At 32.5% G+C, this 27,711-nt stretch overlaps 1 protein-coding gene across 2 annotated transcripts; it reads left to right on the top strand.

Annotated features, from left to right (window-relative positions):
• Window positions 1-3,606: 3,606 nt before the first annotated feature.
• Window positions 3,607-27,711, top strand: LOC110628456 (SNARE-interacting protein KEULE). Of its 2 annotated transcripts, XM_021775118.2 has the most exons (21): window positions 3,607-3,822; window positions 5,505-5,563; window positions 6,679-6,760; window positions 8,118-8,196; window positions 9,848-9,898; window positions 9,997-10,093; window positions 10,257-10,289; window positions 11,274-11,399; window positions 11,478-11,669; window positions 11,746-11,829; window positions 11,922-12,020; window positions 12,099-12,175; window positions 14,571-14,664; window positions 20,251-20,376; window positions 20,455-20,550; window positions 20,703-20,822; window positions 20,908-20,985; window positions 26,538-26,728; window positions 27,001-27,091; window positions 27,209-27,298; window positions 27,389-27,711. In XM_021775118.2, the coding sequence occupies exons 1-21, from the start codon at window positions 3,750-3,752 to the stop codon at window positions 27,440-27,442; spliced, it is 1,992 nt and encodes a 663-aa protein (XP_021630810.1). In that variant the 5' UTR covers window positions 3,607-3,749; the 3' UTR covers window positions 27,443-27,711. The 2 variants fall into 2 exon arrangements, with proteins under 2 accessions (XP_021630810.1, XP_043811995.1); XM_043956060.1 differs by lacking the exons at window positions 3,607-3,822; window positions 5,505-5,563; window positions 6,679-6,760; window positions 8,118-8,196 and adding an exon at window positions 8,723-8,814.

Raw genomic sequence — 27,711 nt, 5'->3', positions numbered from 1 at the left:
TTTTCTTTTTCATCCATTTTAACTCGTATTTATAACTCAAATGAAAAATAAAAAATAACCGATAAAGGACTCAAATAAAAAGGCAATACTAAAACTATAACTGAAACCTCTTTTGAATAGCTACTATCGCGCTATTACTCTCCACGCGCACTTGTATGATACAGACTATTGATAAACCTTTCTCTCCTCTATTGTCTCCTTTTCGCTCACTCTCTCTTTCTCTTGCTCTTTCTTTCTCACTCAAAAAATTTTTACAGAACAAACGATTTGAGCTAACCCAAGTAGAATCAATATTAAAAGGTGATCATATAAGACACATGTTACTTCACTTAATAAAACAAAATTATTTATAAGAATTTCTCACTCTATTCGATTCCTCAAATATTATAAAAAAATAAATTTAAATGGGCAAAAGTATTGTTATTAGCATTCACTTGCAAATAAATAATAATATAAATCATTAAATAATTAAAATAAAAAACCTGTATATTTTAAATAAAACAAATGGCACCTTCAATTTTTGAAAACATATAAAAAAATGAAATTATAATTTACTTCTAATTTAAATTTAATCAAAATTGTGCATGCTAATTTTTTAGCACAAAGCATCTTCATTCATTATCATGGTATCTAATTGGAGTAGTATTTACTTAATTTTAATGCTATTTTTTTATAAATTAAGTTGGAGATTATAATTATAGCGAAAATAATAAATTCATAAAGAAATATTTTAAATAGAAAAAATAACTTAACTTTGATAAGACTTACTTCTGATTATACCTACTGTTCATAATAATTTATATATTTATTAAAGAGATTTATTATTTAGATTTTTAGTGTATTGTTATTATTAATAAATTAAATTTTATATTTTTAAAAATTTATTAAAATATTTTTATTTTTTTATTCGTTAATAAAATAGTTATTTTATCATATTTTTTATTAAAAATAAATGTCAAATAAATCACATTATTTAATTTCTGAATACTATTATTATTAATAACTAAATTGTTATATTTTTTAAAATTTATTAAAATAATTTTATTTTTTTCCCTAGTAAATAAAATAATTTAAAAAAAATTAAAAACGAAATAATTTAAAAAAATCAAAAAAGAAAAAAAAAAGAAAATTTGGTCAATTAAATAAAAATAGATGGAAAGATTGTATCCTTAACAAAAAAAATGTTTTAATAAAAATGTTTTAATAAATATTTTAAAACTGAAAAATTAATTTACTAATAAAAATAATACTAAAAATTAAATAGTAAATCTCCGATTTCATTAATATAATCATCATACTTTTCTTCTCTAATTATTTTTTAAATTTCTTCCTTTTTTTCATATGTGTAATAATATCTAGTTTAAGTTTTTGTTTTCATTTTGGGTGCATAAGTTTATACTTTCATTATGGTTGTCGCTTTTTGAGAGAGGATTAGTTGAATTCTGTTGGGTTTACAATCTTACTTTCACTTCATAACAATATGCTCCTTTTCCACCCGAAGTTTCATGGATTCCTTCCTCCCTGGCTTTGATTGGTGTAAATATTTTCTTTTAGTTATTATGGGCGCAGATTGTGCTTCAAGTCAAGGGTTTTAGAAGAGATATGCCTTTTGTTTGCCTTTCCTTTTCGTTTTTCTAGTGTTCTCTGCAGTTTTATTGACATGTAGGATGAAGGTTTTGATAATGGTTCTTAGCGTTGACTAGATCTAGGTTGTTTATGGGGAAGATGGATTTCTGACTTTTTCTTGGTATAGTACCTCTTAGGGAGACTATTGATGTTTGGCTTCTCAAGCATCCAATTTCTGGAAGGCTACCTATACAAAGGAGCTCTGCTGCATCGCTCGATCGCTCCCACCGGTTCTAGATCCCTCTCACTTTAGTGGCTCACAGTCTTCTGTTTGATGTTTTTTATTAACCCTTTCTCCTTCATGCTTTTGAAGGCTTCTTATAGCTTTTTATGTCTAGTTTCCTCAATGCCTGCAACATTTTCCTTCTTCCATTTGGTTTCCGACAAAGCTCAAGTTTTGGGATGGAGTGGCATTAAAGCTTCGCTTCTAGTTCTCCCTTGCTCTAAAGATTAGGGTTTGTTGTTTAGGCCTTGGCTTGTTCTTTTTTGGATTGGGGTAGTTTTGATACTTTGTTTTTAGTGATTTGGGCCTTCTACAATTGTAATTCTAGTTTTTATACCAGTAGTGAATCTATTTTATCTCTAGAAAAAAAAGCTTCATAAAAATACAAAGATGAGTAAACAAGTAAACTATAACATTAAGGGGAGTTGTAAAAAAAGAATAAAATATGAAATGAATAATTGTATATTTAATTTACTTTTAAAATTTAAAATGCTGATTTTATTTTTGAAAAAAAAATAAAAACTCATTAATTAAATCTCTCAATTTTAAAAAATACCTTAAAATATTTATGAACTCTTAAAAGTATATAATTAATCCATTTGCTAATTTTATCATTTATTATTTAATTTCTGTGATATAAATAATCTTGTTAAAATGATGGTCAAACATTTAAGGCAAAATACCAAATAAATATTTATCATTTCTCTCAATGATATTTTTTTAACCTGAAAAGTGTGTTGCATTAAAGGCTCATTGGACTAAGTACATAATAAGATTCAAGCCAATAATCAGAAATCTATGTCAAACTCCAAAACCCAGCCCACTTCATAGACCAACAGCCCCAAAATCATTGTCGTCCTGAAAAAATGACACTAGAAAACTAACAACTAAGCAAAACCCAAAACACCACCATGCAAAACCATCAATCGATAACCAATCATATCCAAAACCACCATATATAGGATTTTGAGACTTCAGTAAGCCAAACACCACTCGCAATAAAGGGACAAGATAGGGCTTACAGCCGCTCCACAGCCAATGAAAGTGGTAGCAGCTGGTTATGGCAGTATAATTCTCGAAATGTCTCGTCAACCAATAACAATCCTCCCGCAAAACAAAACGATCCAGAAAATTAAAACCAAACAATACACCAATCACAGGTCCAAAATAAACACCAATCTACATAAAAATAAATAAAATTTTATGTGCTTATGTGTCGCTCTCTTTCTCTCCAAGAAATTTATACTTCTTTGAAAATTTTCTTTCTCAGTACCTTATAAATAAGGGAATTTATTATTTAATATTTAGATTATAAATAAATTTATTAGTTGATTTATTAATTTTAAAAAATATATTGATTTACTAATTAATTATTTTGTTTATTTAAAATATTAAGTGTTTTAATCTTTAGTTATTGTAATAAGAAAAACTCATTATATATTTTATAAAATTTTAATAATTATAATTAAATGACTATTTTATTATAAAATAAAAATTTATTATTAAATTTAAAAATATATAGATTAAATTATATATTTTATAAAATTTTAATAATTAAAATATAATTTATTCTAATACTTTAACATTTATTAATAATAGTAGAGAAAAAACCTTAGTGAAAGCAAATTGATTTTTTTTTATTACAAATTAAATCACAGGATATATTTAGAAAAGTCGCCAAACCTCAGGTAGTTTTTGGTAATTAGTTCAAAGGAAAATATATAAATAAGAATTAAGAAAGAATGCTTTGTATGTACGTTCTTTTTCCCCTCTCGCTAACGCCTATAGTATGCCTTTTTGATCTCGCATTTCTGTGTTTAATTTTTGTCTCTTCAACCCCTAATCAACTACCATCACTAAGCAGATATATGCAGTTTGTTGTGTTTGTGGATCCATCATCATGTCCTTCTCGGATTCTGACTTTTCATCTTATGGTGCCGACTACAAGAATTTTAGACAAATCAGCCGTGAACGTAAGTTCTCTTTCTTCTCTGGATATTTCAATTGAATTGTTTTCTTTTTCATTTTCAATTCAATCTGAAATGATGCTTTGATCGTTTCCATTTTCGTAATGTTTCTGTTCTTTTCTGGTTTTCTGTTAATGCAATGAGTAATTTGCTCTCTTGAAGCGTTAATCTAACTTCTGATTTATATTAAGGTATTCTGATGATATCGTTCACTAGTTTTGAAAGTGGATGATTTGCAAATAGTATTATTCTTAACTTGAGATGTCTTATATAATTATTTGAAGTATGTCAGAGTTCTTCATCAGCTATGTCTGTTATAAGTTCAGTGTAGCTGACTGAAAAAACATTATTGGGATTGAATTATCGGTTACCTCGATCATTTTTCCCTTTATTTCTTTTATTTTTTACGCTGCAGCTGGCAATTCTAACTCTTGCTAAAATTTTCAGGTTTATTTTTAACTTTGGCTACTTAGCTTATGTTATTACATCATAGTGACTTAATTATCATGTAACTTATGTCTTCTATGGATGACTCCAAGAATTAGGATGCACATGAGGAATATTTTGGTTTTGAGATCCTGGGGATGAGAGATTTATCTTGGTATTCGGATTCTGGGGGATTCAGGAAGCTGAAATGTGAAATAGAGATATAGGGGTTCTGCATCTTATTTCTATTCGAAGATTGGTGTTTTCCTATGCAAATTCACATTTTTGGAACAAAAATTGCATAAAGAATAATGTGATTAATGAGCTGAAGTCTGTAGTTGTTGTATTTAGATAAAAAAAAATGCAGATAGAAGGGAAGTGCTTGGGCTGCCTAACATGTTAATTAAGGTTTCTTTTGGAGTTGTGATGTTGCGATGATATAGAGGGGCGTGTCCATTGCCAGCCATATTCTACATACTTCTGTGCCATAGATGGTAAACCAGATGATTTATGGCTTTAGTTTCATGGCAGAATGACTGATAAGTTTGAGGGGGATATGTTCCACCATTTTGCTTGGTACATTGCTTGTTTTTCTTGGCATTTTATGGACACTGGCAATGTCGATAATCTGCTATACTAACACATATTCTATGCGGAGAGTATCCAGAGTTTCCAGATTTTAACTTAACTTGGTTGTTGCTTTCTAGCAACCATTAGGTCAGATGTTTTGCCATGATATAGAATTTGGTTAAAATAAGAAAATGCCAAGCAACGCATATCTTGCTGCTGACTGCTGCTGTTGTATCAATCCTAGTGGTTGGGATTGGTTAGTGATCATGATAAAGTGGATGGATAGAAGAAACAACCCTTTCATCTATTTTTATAGCGCAAGATTATGGAATAAATTAGTGATGGTTGGTTTAATGATGTGAAAGGCAGGTCCATACTCCTAGCTATCTCTTGTTCTAATTCTGACATATAGCAAGGTCCTTTATCACACTTAAGCAAGTGCAGTATTATTATAATGTTTTTCAATTCTTCATGTCATTAACTTTTTGCTCGAAATAATATGGGAAAGCCAATCCTTTTGAGGGACAAAGAAGGAGAGTCTGCCAGGCTGGGTTCATAGACCATCTTAAATTTGTTGATATTTTCTGTTTTCATTTCTTTTGATATTGTTGGAAACTATGCATAGCCATGTTGCTTCTTATGAAGGTTAATTGGGCTGATAACTTTTCAATCTGAATTTGTTGTTTGTTCAGGTTTATTACTTGAAATGCTTCAGTCGGCAAAAGCAGGGGACTCAAAGTCAACCTGGAAGGTATTTTGAGCAAATTTCCCCCCTGCTAATATTGAAAATTTTAGAGGATCATGCTTTTACAAGGGGTAAATATTGAAATTTAATCTGTGGCATGGAGCACATAGTACATAGATGAAATTCTTTGGCACCAATTAAATGGAATAGCTTTTCATAGAGTTTTAGGATTATTTTTCTTTATTTTATTTTAATTATGAGTGCTATCTATCTAGCTTCTTTCTGATGGCATATTGAGTGTGTTGCAGCCTACTATATATGACTCTAGATTTTGGATCTGTTGGACGTGTTTGTATCTAATAAGTCCCTTTATGTGGACTGGATCTCCTACAGAAGTGCTTTTGCTTTCTTTCTAGTGTGAGCACTTTGCATTTTCTTTTTCAATTAATCACTTAAGAAGGAAGTCATATGTTGCTTCTTTTTCTCCTCATCTCTCATTGAACATATTTTTTCTAGAGCTTTGCAATCATTGATGGGGTTTAAATTATTGTATGTGTTGATCTTTGATATGGTGCATGAAATATGATCTTATTTATGAAAGGTGATAAAATGAGATGATGTTCTGTGTCTATGACTGTGGTTATATATGTACAGTACAGTTGTACATCACATAATTGCCATACATACGCTTGTCTCAGCTTTATAAACATACCGTTGGTATGTGTATGTTCAATTAACAAGGTCAGTTAGGAAGATGGACTGGTAATATCTATAAGGTTGTTCATACACAAGCTTGGATAAGATGGAGACTAAATATTCTGTGTTTTTCTGGAATCAATTGATTTATAATGGTGCCTTTTAGGAAAGACCGAGGCAGGTCTTCTGTTACATTTCTTTTATCTTTTTTCATTAGTTTTACGGGTCTTTATTGCCAGAGGAGGGGGCTTCTGGATGGAATTGGAATTGAAATTGCTATTTGCATGCATGCATGCTTGCAAGATTGTTTTCCTTTCTCTAATCTCCTTTTGAATCTTTCTTTTGGTCTTTTACTTATTTTATACAGCATGCTTTTTTCTGTTTTAATTTTTTTTTTCTGGTTTGATTGTTCTTTTTCCTGCCACCTTTTTCATTCTCTGAAATTTTCATTTTTAAGGTGCTAGCTCTTGAATATCTTATGCTAGGTACTCATCATGGACAAAATTACTGTAAAGATTATGTCTTATGCATGCAAGATGGCCGATATCACCCAGGCAGGAGTTTCATGTAAGAGTTAGAATTGACCTCTGAAAATTAGGCTGCTTTTGCTGTGTTCTGTCAAAATGTTTTTGACATATGCTGTGGACTGTAAAAATGGGTAATTTCATTTTACTGGGGTGGCTCAGCTGGGGCATAACTAATTTGGGATCCAATTATTGTTGGTTTTCAAAGGGTCACAAACTGCAAAATTCAAATTTAATTTTTGCATATTCATCTTTGTTTTACAGAAACTATCTTGAATTTTTCACCTATATATTTAATTCATGTTCATAGTGCAAAAATATTTATAAAAGATTTGTCAAACATACTTGTAGATTGTTACTTCTTAGTTCTTTCTCAAGAGAAATGCATTTAATTTATTCCGGGATGATCCTATTGTGTATCAAACCTGTAATTAGTGTGATCTTGCAAAGAATTTAATTTGTTATTTTTCTTTTATTTGATGAACTTGGTACCCTGTTTTGATGCTCCTGCAATGGTTTTATTTTATTTTTTCATAAATAGTTAAAAGTTTTACTATATAGGATCCAAAATATATCTTATATTCTTTACGAAAGCTATGCCATTAGTCATGAATGTAATTCGCAATTATTTTTTTAATCTAAGATAGGTAGAGAGAAGGCTTTGATTATAGAATAAGATAGATTAATTACAAGCAATCAATGGTAAGCATAAGCAATTACGAGCATAAGGAATTACCATTGAAAGCAAGCATAAGCAATTACAAGTAATCCTCACTACCAAGCAGAGGGAAGCTGTGTACATCAACCCTTCCCAGAGCTCACAAATGTGGGATTGCTTCATGAACTAGTCACCCTTCTTTTGGCTTAATGTTAATATTTTGTCCATTATGAGCAAATTCGTCAGTGTGAAAGATTAAGGATACTGAACTTAAGTGACAAGAGATAAGAAAATGAGGACTATACTTAGGATGACATTAGCGGGAAGCAGTGAGAAAGGGTGTGGCAAGTTTAGATATTTTTCAAGATGTAGCCCTAAACTAAATGAAATGGGGCAATTAGATCCATATACCTGACCCAACTAGGTAATTACTAGGGCTTTATAGTTCATTAAGTCGATATTTGTTGATATAGTACTAAGTAAATGCAAATATGATTCAATTAGTGCAACAAATATTTCTAAGGAACAGAAAATCTATAGAAAAAAGTAAGAAAACTGTTTTTATGTGACTTCCTTATTGTTCATCATTATTTATGATGGTGACCAACCTTCATGTAAAGTAGACTTAGACAGTGAAACAGATACAAAGCATATGATGCATAAGATGCTGAAGTTCAGATTGCTGTTTTTGTTCTCCAGAAGTTATTTCTTTTTGCTTGTTTCTTTTTTCTTCCCCTTGCAGTGGTAGAAGATATATTCAGACGAAGGCAACCGTTGCCCTCTATGGACGCTATATACTTCATACAACCAACTAAGGAGAAGTAACATATTTACTTTTTGTTGACTGTCGACATTGTTTCTTGTGTGCATCTAATCATGTTCTTTGTTATTAAGGCACTTGGTCTTTCTTCCCATTTGTTTTCATAATTACAAAAAAAAAATAAAGCAATATTTTTCTTAAAAGAAAAAAAAATTGAAATTTCCCCCCTACAAATTCACATTTTTGGTTTGCTTCCTTGTACCTTCAGTAAAACAGTATAAAGGCAAAAAGTGTCTTAGTTATTGTTGCTAGTTTAGTTCTAGAAGTTGAAAAATACTGTGCAGTAGCCTCTTTGCTTTTGCTGCCTTATAAAAAAGAAATGATTAAAAATTGATAGAAATTGGTTTGCTTTGTAGAAACTGTGTGCCTGAACTGCAATGGTGTAAATGGTCATTATTTTATTATTAAAGTATTAATAGGTAGAGGATATTACCTGGGTATTTGAATAATGAATTTATGTTACAATGACTATGCTGCGGATATCTTCATCTCCATTCAGTTGAATAAAATCTCAAATACACTTTCAGGCAGTGTTATTGAACCGGGACTGGAGGTTGACCCGGTGAAGGGACTGTGTGGATGGGTTGGTAGTTCAACCAGTAGATCAATGGTTCAATTGGTGGGTGATTAAAAATTTATAAAACGTACATCAATTAATTAAGTGTAATAACTATTTAGATAAATAAATAAATCTAATTAATTATTTAATATCAAGCTTTCAACATTACTTATATTATATTTATATTAATAGTAGTTTAAAATTTTACATAAAGTAATTAATTTTAGATATTATTAACTATTTTCAACATTTATGAGTAATAAAAAATGTATCTTTTTAATTTTTATGAAATGTTAATATAAAAACGTATCATCTCATTAAATTTATGATATATACATGCATCAGCATAAAAAGTTAAACAATTGTCAAGTTAGCTCAATTGGTTATGATTTTGAAGTCTTTTAAGAGGTCTTGAGTTCAATCCATCTCTTCAAAGCTTTGGAAAAAATGTTGATTCTATGAACTATTTGACTCAACTGGGTCAATAGGTTCACACTTGCACACCAATTTGACAGCCGGGTCAACCTGTTCCTACTGGATCAGCTCCTTGTTCGGTTTATTACAAACTCAAACCATCGAGGTCTGATTCACTGGTCCGACTGATTGGTATGGTGCGGGTTTAATGATATTGCTTTAAGGATTGATAAATTTGATACCTTAACGTTTTTGTCATTTTCTTTCACATTTTACTATATCTCCATAGTAGGATTACAAATGAACTTGATTTCTTCATGGCTTACATCACTTGTTTCAAGTCAATTTTTTTAATTATCCCTTTTTGTAAATGCAAGTTTTTTCCCCCTACCCTGTTGCCTTTGTGCAATTTTATCTCTAGCAACATCCGTGTTTGCAATACTTCCCTAGTCCCTAGGGTTAAAATTAGCTTGCTGATTAAAATCTTCCAAATGAGATATAACTTTTCATTCCAGTAGAGCAAGATTAGATTTAAGGGCAGCATTCAAATCCTCTTTCTATCTGTCTTATATAGACCAACTCTTTCTCTTCTCCCAATATCTATTTTTCTCTCTTTCTTTCTTTCTTTCTTGCTTCTTCCTATTTATTTATATGTTCTCATTATTTTTTTGCTTTGCAGTGTCATCATATTCTTGTCGGACATGTCCGGGAAGTCACCTTTATATAAGAAGTACGCGAAAGATTTTTAATTCATTTTGTGTTTGTGTTTTTGACTTTGCTGTCCTAAGTTGCTAATAGTTCTTGACCTTTTTTTTTTTCTGCGTGAAGGGCATTTGTTTTCTTCAGCTCACCCATTTCAAAGGAACTGGTTGCTCATATTAGGAAAGATACAATTGCATTGCCTCGCATAGGAGCATTGAGAGAGGTATAGTTCTCCTTTCTGTGGAAAGTTTTTATTCTTAGGATTAATTAATGTGCATAAACAATTTATCTGCCAGTTAGTTGCTACCTTTTCTTTTGATATGTTATTATTGGAAAAGTTACTGATAGATGGTGAAATTTTTTTCTGATTTGGTTGAGTTATGCAGATGAATTTGGAGTATTTTGCTATAGACAGCCAGGTAAACTCAACATAGCTGATGTTCAGCTTTTTGGTCGTTTTATGGAATTAAATAATTATCAATTGATTGAAAGTTTTAAATCTCGTTTTTGCCTGGGACAGTGTGTTAGCAATGGCATGTTAAAGTTTGGAGTAATATCTAGGGTGCCTTGTGATGAATGAATTTTTCTCCGTTATTTTCCTCCATTATTAAAGTAGCTTTGACAAAATTGGTTTTGAAATTTGATGTTAGTTTCTGTTCACAAAAGGTGTATTATTTTTCTTTTAAGAAAATATAATTTTATTCTTCATATTTATATAATTTTTCTTTTAGAAAAGTATAATTTTATTCTTCATATTTTAATTCTGGCAGTTGCTTATTTAAAATTACATGCTGTATTTTTTGGATAGATTTTGTGGAGCTCAAAAAATCATCACTTTGTTATCTATTTTCCTCTCTTTTCCATTTTCTTCCTCCAATTCTCTCTTCCATACTTCTGATGCACCAGGCTGAATTCCTTTCCTTTTTGGCACTTTTGGCGAATTCATTACTTGCCTAAATGAAAAGTCAAGTTTTCATTCTGAATAGGCCTATGCGATTCCACTGTACTATCTCCAGAATTGCCCTGTTTATGATATTTCACAATCACAACTTTTTGGCATCATTTCTCCTTACAAAAACATGGGACAGAAGGAATAATTTGCTATAGATAAAGCGGAGGTGAATGATTATTGGAAGTAATTTAACATTCTCCTGTCGCAACCACTTCAATGGCAATAGTATTCTAGCAGATTCTATTAAAGATTGTAATCTTAAGGTTTGTGGTCCTAGATAAAGATTGTAATCTAAGGTTTATATTCCTAGACTCCTAGTGGAGATTGAAAAGATAAATTATGATCAGTTTATGGCAATTTATTATGCAATAATTAAGATCTCATCATCATCAGAATATCCTTTTATCATCATCATTATTGTCTTTTTTCCAATGTGACATTCTTTGTATAGGGTTTTATTACTGACAATGAGAGGGCTTTAGAGGAACTGTTTGGAGATGAGGAGGATTCTCGCAAATGTGATGCAAGTTTGAATGTGATGGCTACTCAAATAGCTACAGTTTTTGCTTCTTTAAAGGTACATATAATGATCTTTAAATTGTGATTTTATTCTGTTTGAATTATATTCTGAGGCATGAACATATATGATTTTCAGGAATTTCCTTTTGTGCGCTATCGTGCTGCCAAGTCCCTTGATGTGACCACGATGACAACTTTACGTGATTTGATTCCCACAAAACTTGCTGCTAGAGTTTGGGACCATCTAATGCATTATAAACAAAAGATTGAAAACTTTCCTCAGACAGAAACATGTGAGCTGCTTATCCTAGATAGATCTGTAGATCAGGTAAGAACATATTGTCTTTTGACTTAGAATAAACTTATTGTGTGGCTCTGTTAACATTTGTATTTTGAATTTCTAGATTGCTCCTATTATACATGAGTGGACATACGATGCCATGTGTCATGATTTACTGAATATGGAGGGAAATAAATATGTGCATGAGGTAAGTTAATGCAGTTATATCCATACATGCTCTTGCTTTTACTCATTTGTTGGATCTCTTTCAATATTGTAATGAAGGAATCTGTTGTTTAGGTTCCTTCTAAAACAGGTGGTCCTCCTGAGAAGAAAGATGTTCTTTTAGAAGAACTTGATCCTGTCTGGCTTGAGCTGCGCCATGCGCATATAGCAGATGTATGTATACTGTCTATAGTTTTTATTTATTTTGAATATTCCTGGTATACACACATTGATCTTTGGCTGCCTTGTCAGGCTAGTGAACAATTGCATGAGAAGATGACTAACTTTGTATCAAAAAATAAAGCTGCACAACTCCAGCATACTTCAAGGTTGGTTTGAAGTTTTTGTTAACGAAAATTGATCACTTTGCCCGGTAGTACATTCTGATTTTTGAACTTTGGATGAGAGGAAAGGATCTCTCATTATATATATGGGGCAACATACATGAGATATTTTGCTGTAAAGAATGGTCTTTATAGTCTCCTAAATTTTGGTTCCATGTTTAAAGTAGATAAGCAGCTTGTTCTCAATATTTCTGGCAACTGTTTTTCAATATTGATTTGTGCTTGCACTTTCTTTAAACTTAGGGCCATTGGGTGTTCCCCCACTTCTAATTCTTCGGCCTTCCTAATGTTTCAAGTTCAATCATTCACTTCGTGCTTATGTTGAAATGCTGTTATGCATGATTGATTCATGATAGCCAACTGTTTATATCAGTCTGTTCATTTGTCCTTCATGATAATAATTTTTGTCAAGCCAGTTGATACAGTTCCTTGATGATACAATGTAATTAATGTTTATTACTCGCATACACTAAAGGAAAAATTTTAATGTAAATTGAACTGATAGTCAGAGTGCCTACAGTTCTCATTGCTGTGCTCATGTGCCTCTTTTGGTTAAAGGTTTTGATGAAAGGCACCAGTTACCCACTTATTCATTCTTCTGTTGAAGATGCTTAAAGGATGGAAATGTGGTGGATGGAAGGTGGTTTTAGGTTTGGATATAGGGTTTTGGTGATGCTGGTATTAGACCTATTAGGAGATGATATACCATCTCGTTTTCCTGATAAAATTGGGTGGCAAATGCAGCTCTTGCAAGTTGCAATGCATCCTATTTTATTGACACACTTCTGGGTTGAGGGAAATCTGGTAAAAGTGAATGCCAATCAATGATGTATATGACATAAATCAGCAGTTTCTAAGTTGTTTCTCTTACCATTCTCTTGATCATGTGGGTTGGCTATGAGGAGAGCTTCTTTGTTAACGACTGTGCAGGTTGAGAGTTGTGATTATCTTTGTAGGCAGGAGTGGATTTATAGTGTGTAGTAATAATTAAAGGATGGATCAAAATTTCAATTTTGTAGTATCTACAGTCTCTTAGCTAGATTGAATCGGACAGTTGTAAGCTGCAGTGCTGCTGTGAAACTTTTTCTTGAAAAAATAATAATAAATATAACTTGCCCTAAGAGAAAATATCTATATATGGTCTAACAGTTGTCATAACATAATGAGAAATGGTGATGGTCCATAAAAAGTGTGGGAAGCCGCAACTATAGTGCTTAATAGTCCATTTCACCTGTGATTGCCAAATCACTGCCTTGTTTTTCTGGCCATTAATGTAATTGTAGGGAAAAACTATTGAACAGTTGTGATTACTATGCTCATGGATTGGTTTAATACATGCAATTCAATCCAATTCAAACCAATAAACTTAGTTAAATGGTTATATTGAATTAGTTTAGATATTTTATATAAATTAGTTATATTGAATTAATTTAGATATTTTATTCAATTTATATAGGATTTTATTGGTTAACCAATAAATAACTATTTTTTATCCAATTATACATTTTAATTTTAACTTTGTCTTCTCTTCCTTAGATTTTGTATTTGGTTTGAATATAATATTAATTAGATTTTTTTTTTATATTTTCATTATTATTATGAATGCAACAACTCAATTCAATTATTTTTATTTTTAGTTTTTAATTTTTAAAAAATTAAAATTAGTCATACTTTTGTACGTGTAGTATATTTTGCAAACATATTATTTTATTTTTCTGTAATTATTTCAAGTGCAATAATTTTTTAATTTTTACAAAATTAAAATTAGTTATATTTACAAAAAAAATTAAAATAATATACATAATTTTTTTAATTTTTGTAAAATTAAAATTAATCATATTTCTAAAAAAATTAAATTAATATGTAGAAATTATTTTAATTTTTAATTCATACAAAATTTAAAAATAATCACTTTTTAAAAAAAGAGTTAAAATGATGTACAAAATATATTTTATTTTATTTTTTAATTTCTATAAATATAAAATTAGACACATTTCTAAAAGAAATTAAAATAACATGCAGAAATTATTTTAATTTTTTTAATTTCTGAAAAATTAAAATTAAAGTTATAATTTTTATTTTGAAGTTAATTTTTTTTTAGTTTATAAGATTTAAATCTATTGATTTGTCTTTTTTCGTTTGTCTTGTGACTTTTTTCTGTGACTTTTTTCGTTTGTTTTTCCACCCTTTGTCCTTGATTTGTCTTGTAAAATTAATTATACTCATTTTCATATCAATAGTGTATTTATTTATTTTTCCATTGTTCAAGCGCAGATGCTATCGTACTAGCATACCCTTGCATTTCGTTCTTTGTCTATATTCTAAGCTTAAATCTATTGGATGATTAGTTGCTTTTGTATATTTCTCATGTGCTTTGTAGAGATGGTGAGCTTTCCACGCGGGACTTGCAAAAGATGGTTCAAGCATTGCCACAGTACAGTGAACAAATTGACAAGTTATCCCTCCATGTTGAGGTTGGTTTCTCACTTTTGATGGCAAATTTCCTTTTCTTCACTAAAACATTTTTTTTAAGCAAACCCCGCACCACCTTTGAAGATGATCCAAATATTTTGTTTTTCTTGGTTTTGAAATGCAAGTAAAATGCCTCTTGGACTCTATTTCACATGACCAGCCATTGCTTTCCTTGGTTTAATTGACAAACATATTATCTTATACTTTTTAACCATATATGTTGGTCTTGTGAAACTCCAACACTGCAATTATGTTTGAGGCTAATGATCTGATATATCCTTAACTTTTTGTATTGTAATTAGTCCCTGTTATTGGAATCACTATCAATTCTCATGTTAATTTTAGTAAGCCCTTTAGGCTCAATAAAAAACAAAAATTTAGTGGGAAACAAAATATTGCAAGGCATATCACTGTGAAGGGTGGAGGAAAGCATGTGATGGATCAAAAAACAAGCAATGGATACAACATCAGCCCAAAAACATTTAGATATTTTCATTTGGAATAAGAGGGCTCTGGCTATTTCAAGAATATGTCGATTTTTTCTTTCGACAACTCCATTTTGTGAAGAAGTGTCAATACAAGAGGACTGATAAAAAATCCCTTTTCGTAACAAATAAGATTGAAATTCCGTAAAGAGATACTATTTAATGTTATCACTTTGCAATATATGAATGAAAATATTGAATTAGGTTTGGATTTCAGTATAAAACGCACAAAAAATAGAGAATAATTCTGAATGACTCTTCATTAAAAATAATCAAGTAGTATGAGAGAAGTCATCAATAAAAGTAACAAAGTATTTAAAACCAGATTTAGACACAATAGGACAAAGACCCTAAACATTTGAATGTACTAACTTAAAGGGGGACGAAGCCCGTTTATTGACTCAAGACACTATAGGTAAACAATGATATTTGGCAAATTGACAAGACTCACAATCTAAAACAGACAAAGAATGAAACTGTGAATATAACTTCTTCAAAACTGAGAGAGAAGGATACCCTAAACAACAATGAACATCAAAAGGTGTTAAACGCGTGAAACATGCAAGAGATCTAGGTAGTTGCTGATCCAAGACGTAAAGACCCTCTGACTCACGCCTTCTACCAATAATCTGTTTTGTTGAAAGATCCTGAAAAATACAGTGATTAGGAAAGAATAAGACACAACAATTCAATGCACGAATGAGTTTACTAACGAAAAGCAAATTAAACGCGAACTTAGAGAGACATAACACAAAGGATAAGAAAGAGAAGGGGTTAAGTTGACATGACCAAAACCCATGATAAAAGATTTAGTGCCATCAGCAAGAGTAACATAAGAAGACGATACATGAGACTCAAGATTGGAAAAAATGATAGAATTACCTGACATATTATCAGTAGCACCAGAATCAATAACCCATTTAGATGATGAAGACAGAAGACATGCAGTAGAGTTATCTAACTCGGCAATTGCAGAGATAGAGGAGTCAGAGGATTTCAGAGATGCCTGGTATTGGATGAATTGTGCATACTCATCTACAGATATCAAAATTTTCTGATCTGAAGAGGCCTCAACTGCCATATGCACCATTTGTGTGCGCTGATTCTTATTCGGTAGTTTTTGACATGTCTTCTTAGTATGTCCAGGTTCGCAACAGTAATAACAAATTATTCCTCCTGAGTCAGAAGTACCTGTTTCCCCAGAACGTTGAGATCCTTTACCACCATTAAAACCTCTCATTTGCCCACCTCTATTATTCTGTCTGCTACTGTCATTGCGGCTAACAAGGGCATTAGTGGGGTATGAAGGAATTGGAGACTCTGTACGCAACACCCTAGTGAACACATCATGTAACGATGATATTTCAGAGTTATAAAGAATTTGAAATTTAGTTGTCTCAAACTCTGGAGGGAGACCTGCAAGAAAGCTCATAACAACTATTTGCTCTCGTTGAGCTTGTTGAGTTTTCACATCTGTACTAAAAGGTATCAATACATTAAGTTCTTCGTAAACTCTTTTAAAATCCATAAAATAGGATGTCAAAGTTTTATCATTTTTCTCAGCTCGGTAAAACGCCTTACACACATCATAAATACGGGAAATATTCTCTTTACCATAATATAGAAATTTCAAATACTCCATTAACTCTTTAACAAATTCACAGTGGTTAATAAGACTAATCACCTCACTTTGAATAGAATTTCGGATCTGCAGAAACAATCGAGCATCATCCTTCATCCAATCTCTACGAGTTTCATCAGTTGGAGGATCCTTGGTAAGATGATCATCCATTTCAATATTTCGTAAATAAATACGGATAGTCTTACTCCAATCCAAAAAATTAGATCCATTCAATTTATGTTTCGTAATTTTAGTCATAAGAGGAATCATATCAGTTACGGTGGTTTTAACTTCAGCCGTAAGGACAACCAAACCAAAGCAATAAAAATAAACACAGAATCAGAAGTAAACACTATCTGAATATGAACAGTACCAAAAACACCTCTACCCAACACCCGAACGGCAAACGAACCTCAGATCTCACAAGGGAATGGTGTGGCGACTCCGGCAATGGTGACCGGAGCAGAAACGGAGTAGTGACACGCCTTCACTCGCCGGCGCATGGAACTGCGGTAGGTCGTTGTGGCGGCGCGTAAGGCCCACTCGCCGGCCGAGCGCTCATCGGCTCTTCAAGGAAACTTCGCAAGCACTTCGGCGTCCTTCCTAGGGGGGCATCGAAATCCAAATGTTACTCTGTATGGGTAATCCAAATGAACAGAACTCTGAGTCTCAAAAGAAAAATTTTAAATCTCTATGGATGAGACTTTGATATCATGTAGAAAAATAATATTTATCGTATATTATAATAGAGATTACAATCTATTTATATATGAGAGACTGTATCTAAATAGGATAAAAAATCAAGCCTATGATCATATAATTTTTAAAATTAAGCAACTGACACATCTATCAATATTTACTTTCTATATTAACATATTCACTTCCTATAACTTATAACAAAAAGATTATATGGTTTTTGAAATTGAATTTTAGAGTAAAATGAATAAGATTAGTCTATAACATTATAAGCGAATATATTATAATAAAAGCATATATTTGAGATATACAGTTGTATTATACTAAAATTAAGATTGATAAGTGTCATATAAAATTTAAAATCACAATGAGATAATTGTAATACCGTTTAACAACTTTTTTGGTAAAACTTATCATAAAATAATAGAAACATATCACATCTACGAGTGAAACATATTATAACTATGTGAAACATATTATAACTTTATTGGTACCATGTAAAATAACTTATTCTCCTATTTTTTTATTAATTAAATTTATTATCTTTTACTTAACATTATATTTTTACTTGTTGTATGATCTTTATGATTTATATAATAATAATAGTAATAATAATAATAGAAGAATAAAAGAGAACTATTATTCAACACGTTTGGTTAACATTATTTTAACTTTTATTAGTAAAAATATTAGCAATTATTTCAATTATCAAAACATGATTATTGAAATAAAGGATAATTAATTTATTATTCTATATTATTTTTTAAAAAAATAAATTTAATATTAGCCAGATGAAGACATTTTGGTTGGCTATCAAATAAAATACTATAAAGATGAGTTTAAAAAGATATAATCATTTTGGATAATTTTAAAAAATTATATAATTAATTGATTATTTTATAGTTAATTCATTGGATAAAATATTTTCGTAAGGTAATACATTAGTGTTTTTCAATTTTTTTAAAATATTTAGATATTTTTAAAATTACTAACATGTCAAAATTATGATAATCACTTTACTATTAGTTTTTTTAAAATTATTAATATGTTGATAATTATTTTGTATATTTTATAATTTTTATCTTTAAATTTAAACTTATTATTTAATAGTTTAATATTGTGATAATTATTTTACTATTTTAAAAATTTTAATCAATAATTAAATTTATTATTTTAATAATCTTATTTCAAAAAATTTATTTTTTAATTTATTAAAATTTAAATATTATCTAAACTATTAATTTTTAATATCAAAGTTTTGAATGTACAAAAATATGAGAAGCTTAAAATTTTAAGCTGAGTATTATTAAAATATATTTAAATATTAATAAATTATCAAACAAAATTAATTAAACTATAATTAAATGTGTATATTTAAATTAACTCAATACTATTAAATTAGCCCTATAATAAATATAATAAAAAAGTCGTGGTAATATTTAAATTTTTTACTTGATTTATTAATCGTATGGTGTTCATATCAATCTTTAATGGTATTCATGTTTAATTTGTGTTGACGTGAATGTGAATATAATCCATAGACACTACAAATTAATTCTTAAATATTATAACTATTTATAAGTAAGCCTTTATATGTCCATTAATTACAAATTCATCCTTTGCCCTTCTCTTTTTTCCGAGCACCTCAATCTGGCCAAACACCAAGTTAAAGGTGCTCATGAAGGTATCATCAAACCCAGTTATGGGTGTTAATGAGGTATCATCAATCCAAGGAATATTCAAGATGCCCATTCACTCTTTGTCATAATCTCAAAGTCCACTCATCAAAAATATGCTTCCATTGCTGTAAATTGGCTGATGTATTTAGGTCATCTATAGGCATCTTCAACGTCGAATGTCACAAAAAAATATACCAATCGAGGCGTGGTTGGTGTCAAAACAAAGATTGCGGGATAAAGGTTAGTATCCTGTGGCCTGATCATCAAACAAGTCTTATTTATGGCCAGAACTTATGCCAAAAAGTCCAAAAACTAGATGTTTCTTTCTTTGGGATGGGGTGAAGCCATCATCAATTTGGGCTGCTGCTAGTAGGAAAAGAAGAGCCTGGCCATGGGGTGTCATATTCATGTAGGGACCAAAATGTAGGAGTGATATGTTTAAAACTTATCATACCGTTTAAAAGTATAGGGACCAAAATGTAGGAGTGATATGTTTCACCAAATCACAGATAGAGTGAATTGTAATTTAACTTTTTGTTTTATCAATTTGGTTAATAGTTTTTACTTTTCTTTAAATGTCAAATGCATGTCCTTGTGCTAATGGTTTTTTTTGAGATGAAAAGCAAATAAGGACTTATTGATTTGAAGTCCAAGACCATTGCTGAACCTTAAGAGGCCATTAGATTGTGACATTTTGCAAAGTTCTGCTGTCGTAAAGCTGCTTAAAATGTTGTTTGACATCCATGTTTCGCAAAAACCACCATTTTCTGGTTCTTACTTGAGTTATACTTTGAATGTGAGGTATTGAACCCTAAGCCGATGCTGTACTCAATACTGCTAACCAAGTTCAAGTAACACTGTTTGGTAACTGTAACGACCAGTGATTATCTAGTATAGCTGGCCTGAAACTGTAGCGGCAGTTGGGTTATGCCTTCTTGTCTAAAAGGAGTGGCTCTAATTTTGTTTTTTAATATTTTTCTCTTTTTACTTCTAAGCACTTGCAATGAGATCACAGAAATTAGAAGGAAAAGCGTAACTAGTGTCTGCTGGTTGACAGAAGCTTTACGTGGCCAAGGCCTCATGCAAATTACTTTTTTTTGGATTCAGATTGCTGGAAAAATTAACAGAATTATCAGGGATTTGGGGCTTCGAGACATAGGGCAACTGGAGCAGGACCTGGTCTTTGGAGATGCCGGGATGAAAGATGTAATTAAATTTTTAACTACAAAAGAGGTGAGAATTTCTAATAAATCATAATGGGAGTCTTGCAACTTGTCAGATTCACTTATGGGGTGCAACTAACACTTGCAGGATGTGACTCGCGAAAATAAGTTACGCTTGTTGATGATTCTTGCAACCATTTACCCTGAGATGTTTGATACTGAACAGGGTCTTAATGTAATGAAGGTTTGTCTCCTTTCCCTTTTTCCTGCTACATTACAGTTTCTTGTTCCATTTGAAAGCAAATCAGTTGTTTAGTTTGATAATACCTTTCCTGAATGGTTTTGCTCACGTGTCATGTTATGCATATCATACTGATCCCGTAGTTTGCCTTTCAGTTAGCAAATTTACCACAAGATGATATGAATGCTGTCAGTAATATGAGATTACTTGGGGGATCTCTGGAGTCCAAAAGTAGTTCGACTGGGGCTTTCTCTCTAAAGTTTGACATTCGTAAGGTAAAGAAACATATGGATGAAATACTACTTCTTTTGATAAATTCTAAGCCTATTGTTGCATCTCTTCTTCATGCTCAATTGCCAGAAGAAGCGTGCTTTTAGAAAAGACCGCACGACTGAGGAAGTAACATGGCAGTTATCTCGATTTTACCCTATGATAGAGGTACATGCAAATTAGTGTCATTTTATTCAGTATTCCATGCAACTTTCCGCTTTACTCCCTTTTAGCATCAAATATCTTTCTCAAATACATTTATATCTCCTTGGATAAGGTGGCAAAAGAATTACCAATAACATTCATTGTTAGCAAGATTTTGCCTAATTTTGATTTGATTTTGTCTCTTTAGACCACATTCAATCATTGCAGAAGTGGAAGAAGACTCACCTTAAGAATTATATTCAATTATAGAGTTAGGAAGTTTAGATTTCTATTATTTAGGTTTTCTATTATTATTTAGGAATATTTATAGATTTCTATTAGGTTTACTATTTTGTTATTTAGGAATTTTGTGTTGTTTTGAGATTTCTAATTAGTATTTGTTTAGGGTTTTCCGCTATGATTATACAATCCCTAAGATTAAGCAACTGACTCATCTATCAATATTTACTTCCTATATTAATATATTTACTTTCTATACCTTATAACACTCCCCCTCAAGTTGGATCATAAATGTTAATCATGCCCAACTTGTTACATATATAATCAACTCGAGTCCCATTTAGAGCTTCAGTGAAAATATCTCCTAATTGTTCTCCAGTTCGGATATGTCCTGTTGATATTATCTTTTGTTGGACCTTTTCACGAACAAAATGACAATCAATCTCAATGTATTTAGTCCTCTCGTGAAATACTGGATTAGAGGCAATGTGGATAGCTGCTTGATTATCACACCACAACTTAACAGGCACCGAATTTGTGAACCCAACTTCTTCCAACAGTTGACGTACCCACAAGATTTCACAAACGGCTTGTGTCATAGCTCGATATTCAGATTCAACACTAGAACGGGAGACCACATTTTGCTTCTTACTTTTCCATGAGACCAAATTACCTCCCACAAAAATACAATACCCAGTAATTGACCTCCTATCAACTTTCGAGCCTGCCCAATCAGCATCACAAAAGCATTCAATATTTGAGTATCCATGGTTACCATAGAATAGGCTTCGCCCTGGGGTCCCTTTAAGGTAACACAGAATCTGTCCCAGAGCATTCCACTGGGCAACAGTAGGAGAAGACATAAACTGACTTACCACACTCACTGAATATGCAATATCAGGACGAGTCACTGTCAAATAATTCAGCTTGCCAACTAATCTTCTATACCTTCCAGGATCTGCAAATGGCTCACTGTCTTCTGTGCTAAGTTGAAGGTTAGGAGTCATTGGGGCACTACAAGGCTTAGCACCCAATTTTCCTGTTTCTGCCAACAAATCAAGGACATATTTTCTTTGAGATAAGAAGATGCCTTTCTTACACCGCATAACTTCGATTCCCAAGAAATATTTCAAGGAACCTAAATTCTTTGTATGAAACTGTGTTTTAAGAAATTCTTTTAGGGATGTGATGCCAGCAATGTCACTTCTTGTGATAACGATATCATCCACATATACTACAAGCAGAATTACTCCACTATCAGAATTTCTATAAAACATTGAGTGATCACACTTACTCATCTTCATTCCAAACTGTTGGACCACCTCACTAAACCTGCCAAACCATGCCCGAGGACTCTGTTTCAAGCCATAAAGCGATTTTCGAAGTCTACAAACCTTACCTGACTCCCCCTGAGCAACAAAATCAGGTGGTTGCTCAATATAAACCTCCTCCTGAAGATCACCATGAAGAAAAGCATTTTTAATATCCAGTTGATGCAAAGGCCAATCATGAGTAGCCGCCAAGGAAATAAACAATCGGACAGATGTGAGCTTGGCAACTGGGGAGAATGTATCAGAATAGTCAACTCCATAAGTTTGTGCATAACCTTTGGCCACTAAACGGGCCTTGAGGCGAGCAATAGATCCATCAGAATTTACTTTCACTGCAAACACCCATTTGCACCCAATAGCCCGCTTTCCTGGGGGCAAGGACATCAACTCCCAAGTACCATTAGTGTCAAGGGCCATCATTTCCTCTTCCATTGCAGCACGCCAATCAGGATGGGACAAAGCCTCAATAACAGTTTTGGAAATTGAAATAGAATCTAAAGCAGTGACAAAACAACGAGAAGAGGAGGATAATTGATCATAAGAGACACAAGATGAAATAGGATAAGTGCAAGTATGTTTACCTTTGCGAAGAGCAATGGGCAAATCCAAATCAGACAATGAAGGATCAGTAAGAGCAGGATCGGTCGACGAAGAAGCAGGTAGCGGAACGGAGTCAGAGTCCTCTAAGCGTCTGGAATACACATGAAAGATGGGAGGGCGACCTGGCACATGAGCGAAAGGTGTAGGAGTAGTCTGAGGAGACGGAGAGCGAACAGTGTATAACAAGAGGTCATCTTCCTCCTCCTGGGTGTTATAAACAGATGATGGCGGAAAAAACGGAGTGGACTCAAAGAATGTTATATCCGCAGACACAAGATACCGATTCAGATCAGGAGAAAAACAACGATCCCCTTTCTGACGTCGAGAGTAGCCAAGGAAGACACATTTGAGTGATTTGGGATCCAATTTAGTAACTTGTGGACGAACATCACGAACAAAACAAGTACAACCAAAGATACGTGGCTCAATAGGAAACAAAGATTTAGTGGGAAACAAAATGTTATAAGGGATATCACCATGAAGGACGGAGGAAGGCATGCGATTGATCAAAAAACAAGCAGTGGATATAGCATCAGCCCAAAAATATTTAGATACCTTCATTTGGAATAAGAGGGCTCTAGCTACTTCAAGAAGATGTCGATTTTTTCTTTCAGCAACTCCATTTTGTGAAGGAGTGGCAACACAAGAGGACTGATGAAGAATTCCTTTTTTGTAACAAATAAAATTGAAATTCCCCAGAGAGATACTCTTTAGCATTATCACTTTGCAATATACGAATGGAAGTATTAAATTGGGTTTGGATTTCAGCATAAAATGCACAAAAAATAGAAAATAATTATGAACGACTCTTCATTAAAAATAACAAAGTAGTACGAGAGAAATCATCAACAAAAGTAACAAAATACTTAAAGCCAGACTTAGACACAACAGGACAAGGACCCCAAACATCTGAATGGACTAACTCAAAGGGAGACGAAGCCCGTTTATTGACTCGAGACAGTGTAGGTAAACGATGATGTTTGGCAAATTGACAAGACTCACAATCTAGAATAGACAAAGAATGAAACTGTGGATATAACTTCTTCAAAACCGAGAGAGAAGGATGCCCTAAACGACAATGAACATCAAAAGGTGTTAAACGCGTGGAGCATACCAGAGATCGAGGAGATCGAGGTAGTTGCTGATCCAAGACGTAAAGACCCTCTGACTCACTTCCTCTACCAATAATCTGCTTCGTCGAAAGATCCTGAAAAACACAGTGATCAGGAAAGAATGAGACACAACAATTCAATGCACGAGTGAGTTTACTCACGGAAAGCAAATTAAATGCGAACTTAGGGAGACATAAACCAGAGGATACAGAAAGAGAAGGGGTTAAGTTGACATGACCAGAACCCATGACAGACGATTTAGTGCCATCACCAAGAGTAACATAAGAAGGCGATGTATGAGACTCAAGATTGGAAAAAATGGTAGAATTACCCGACATATGATCAGTAGTACCAGAATCAATAACCCATTTAGATGATGAAGACACAAGACATGCAGTAGAGTTACCTGACTCGGCAATTGCAGTGATAGAGGAGGAATTAGAGGATTTTATAGATGCCTGGTATTGGATGAATTGTGCATACTCATCTGCAGATATCAAAATTCCCTGATCGGAAGATCCATTCAATTTGTGTTCCGTGATTTTAGTCATTATAGGAATCACATCAGTTACGGTGGTAGTTTTAACTTCAGCCATAAGGACAACTAACCCAAAACGATAGCAACAAAAGAAATACAGAATCAGAAAACAGTACCCGGCGTGAACAGTACCACGTGAACAGTGCTGATGAACAGTACCACGTGAACAGTGCCGATGAACAGTGCCGATAAACAGTACCGTGAACAGTGCCGATGAACAGTACCAAATAAAACACCTCCACCCAACACCCGAACGGCAAACAAACCTCAAATCTGACAAGGGGTCGGTGTGGCGACTCCAGCGATGGTTAGATCCAAATGTTACCCTTTATGGATAACCCAAATGAACGGAGCTCTAAGTTTCCAAAAAAATTTTAAAACTTTACGAGAGAGAAAAGAGAAAAAAAATCTCTACGAGAAAGGCTTTGATACCATGTAGAAAGATAATATTTGTTGTATATCACAATAGAGATTACAATCTATTTATACATGAGAGACATAAACTAAACAGGAAGGAAAATCAAGCCTATGATTATACAATCCCTAAGATTAAGCAACTGACTCATCTATCAATATTTACTTCCTATATTAACATATTTACTTTCTATAACTTATAACATATACTATAAGTACCTATCTTTTAGGTATTTTAGGATAGAGATTTTTTTTTTTTTCATATGATAGACAATTGGTTTGAGCTAATACATTGATGATTGATGACGTGTTTCTCTACAAAGTGAGAATTTCTTCATAATTCTACTGGTTCTACAGCATTTAACAGAGCTTGTTCTACACGACATTCCTTTTCATCAAAACAGGTTTTTTTGTGTTGTTGGATGTTACTTCTATAAACGGTCACCAAGGATGTGCAAATGATTGATTCGATTCCAAACCTAATAGGGAAAACCCAAGAACCTGAATTATTTTATGAGAAACTGAACCAAATTTAACTAAAAAACCAATTGGATAGAAACAAACTAAAATAAATTTAATTTTATCAAGAAGAGGAAGTCCCAGTTCTCGACCTCAGGTTTATTAAACCAATCCCTAAAGATTTCGGGATTTATAATATAAACTAATACTCTACATAGATCGGAAAACCAATTAAATGGGATAATAGCTTTACCATATAATTTCTTGAAGATTTTTGGATATCAGCTACACACAACACGCAAACTTTGCTATTTGAAACCAAAAACTGAATTTCCAAAATTAACTAATTGAACCCAGCCATTTAAGCCAAAGACTGAATCCAAAAAACTGAAATATAGCGCTGTTCAACTAGATTTTTCAATTGTAATCAACAAGTGATCAGCCCTAATGGTCATTGAATTTCAATTATTAGGTTAAAAAAATTACTCAACCGTGATTTTGTTTCAGCAAGTCATCATAGTGAACTGTTTAAGTTTTAGCCAAATTTCACGTGATTTGCTGAAAAAGTTTTCAAGTTCAAGGGCCAAATTTCAGGTTCTTTTGTTTTGGGGCTGTGGGAGTAGAAATTTTGTTTTGTCTTGATGCATTTGTTAGCAGAGGTCAGTTGCCAAGCAAAATGATGCATGATAGAAACATTTGCTTGCGTTTGCTTCTTTCTGCCAAGATTATGTTAGGTCTCCATTTGAATAAATATAAATTTCAAATGGTAAGGCATTTGAATTCTTTAGCATATTGGAACTTTATGATTTTCAAGTTGAAACATACAAATCCACAGCTATAATCCAAATGGACAAACTTGCTGAGGTTGTCTTTATCTTTTAGGAAATTGTTGAAAAACTTAGCAAAGGAGAACTATCCAAGGATGAATATCCATGTCTGAATGATCCAAGTGCAACCTTCCATGGAACATCCCATGCTGCAGCAATGCATGAACCTCCAGCTCCTCATTCGATGAGATCAAGACGGACACCGTCATGGGCTCGACCACGAAATTCTGATGATGGATATTCAAGGTTTTGTTTCTAGCTCTTAAGCTGAAAAGACCAAATATAGGTTTCGGACTTGATAATTTCTGCTTCAAACCCCCACCCATTCTCTGTATTTTTCTAATGAACCTCGTCCTTCCCTCATAATCAAATGATAATAATGACAGCATTGTCTCATTGCTCATCAATATAGGAGCTGAAAAGTCAATAGTTACAAGTGCATATCTTTGAACTGATTGGACAATCCCATAAAATAATGGTGATTTTTTTTCTATCCTTGTGTCATGTATGCCTGACAGTGATTCCGTACTAAGACATTCATCTAGTGACTTAAAGAGGATGGGCCGACGTATTTTTGTATTTATTGCAGGTGGAGCTACTAGATCTGAGGTATTAAGGAGTTTTAATCTTGAATTTATTTTGATGTTGTTTTTTTACAAAAAAAAATTAAAAATCTTGGGTAGACTTACAGTTGCTCCTCTCCCTCTGTGTCGCATTAATCTTCAGCTAAGGGTATGTCACAAGCTTACAAGTAAGCTGCAAAGGGAAGTGGTACTAGGCTCTTCAAGTCTTGATGATCCTCCACAATTTATTACGGTAACTATTTCGTCTAGTGTTTCAAGTATTCCTATTCGATTACCAGCCAAATGCCCAGCCTAAATATAATATTTTGGTTTTAAATCACAGAAACTAAAGCTATTAGCAGCGCACGAACTTTCATTGGATGATATACAGATATAAATGGGATGGGATAAGCTGCTCGGTACAGGCTTTCTGTAGGTTTCTGATCCTATTTGTATTCATAGATTAGATACTTGAATTCATTGTATCCATTTTTCCAGCATTGTAGTGGATTGGTCTGCCTGGATCTGGATTGTGGGAAAGCATTCTGCACAACCAGGTTAGTCATTTCATTTGTGGTTTGATGGTGATATGTTGGGTTTGTTGAGCGGTTTCAGTGTGTACAAAATCATATTCACTAAGCAATAGAAATCATCAATTAATCTCCA

The sequence above is a fragment of the Manihot esculenta genome, chromosome 1 (genome assembly GCF_001659605.2).
Source record: "Manihot esculenta cultivar AM560-2 chromosome 1, M.esculenta_v8, whole genome shotgun sequence".
NCBI lineage: Eukaryota > Viridiplantae > Streptophyta > Magnoliopsida > Malpighiales > Euphorbiaceae > Manihot > Manihot esculenta.
Note: the sequence above shows the minus strand (reverse complement) of the source record. Positions and strands in the feature narration are given on the sequence as shown.

Coding starts and splice junctions, on each gene's coding strand:
- LOC110628456 (XM_021775118.2), top strand. CDS start 3,750: ATGTCCTTCTCGGATTCTGACTTTTCATCTTATGGTGCCGACTACAAG. Junction 12,176..14,570: donor CAACTCCAGCATACTTCAAG/GTTGGTTTGAAG, acceptor TGTGCTTTGTAG/AGATGGTGAGCTTTCCACGC. Junction 27,299..27,388: donor ATCCTCCACAATTTATTACG/GTAACTATTTCG, acceptor TTTAAATCACAG/AAACTAAAGCTATTAGCAGC.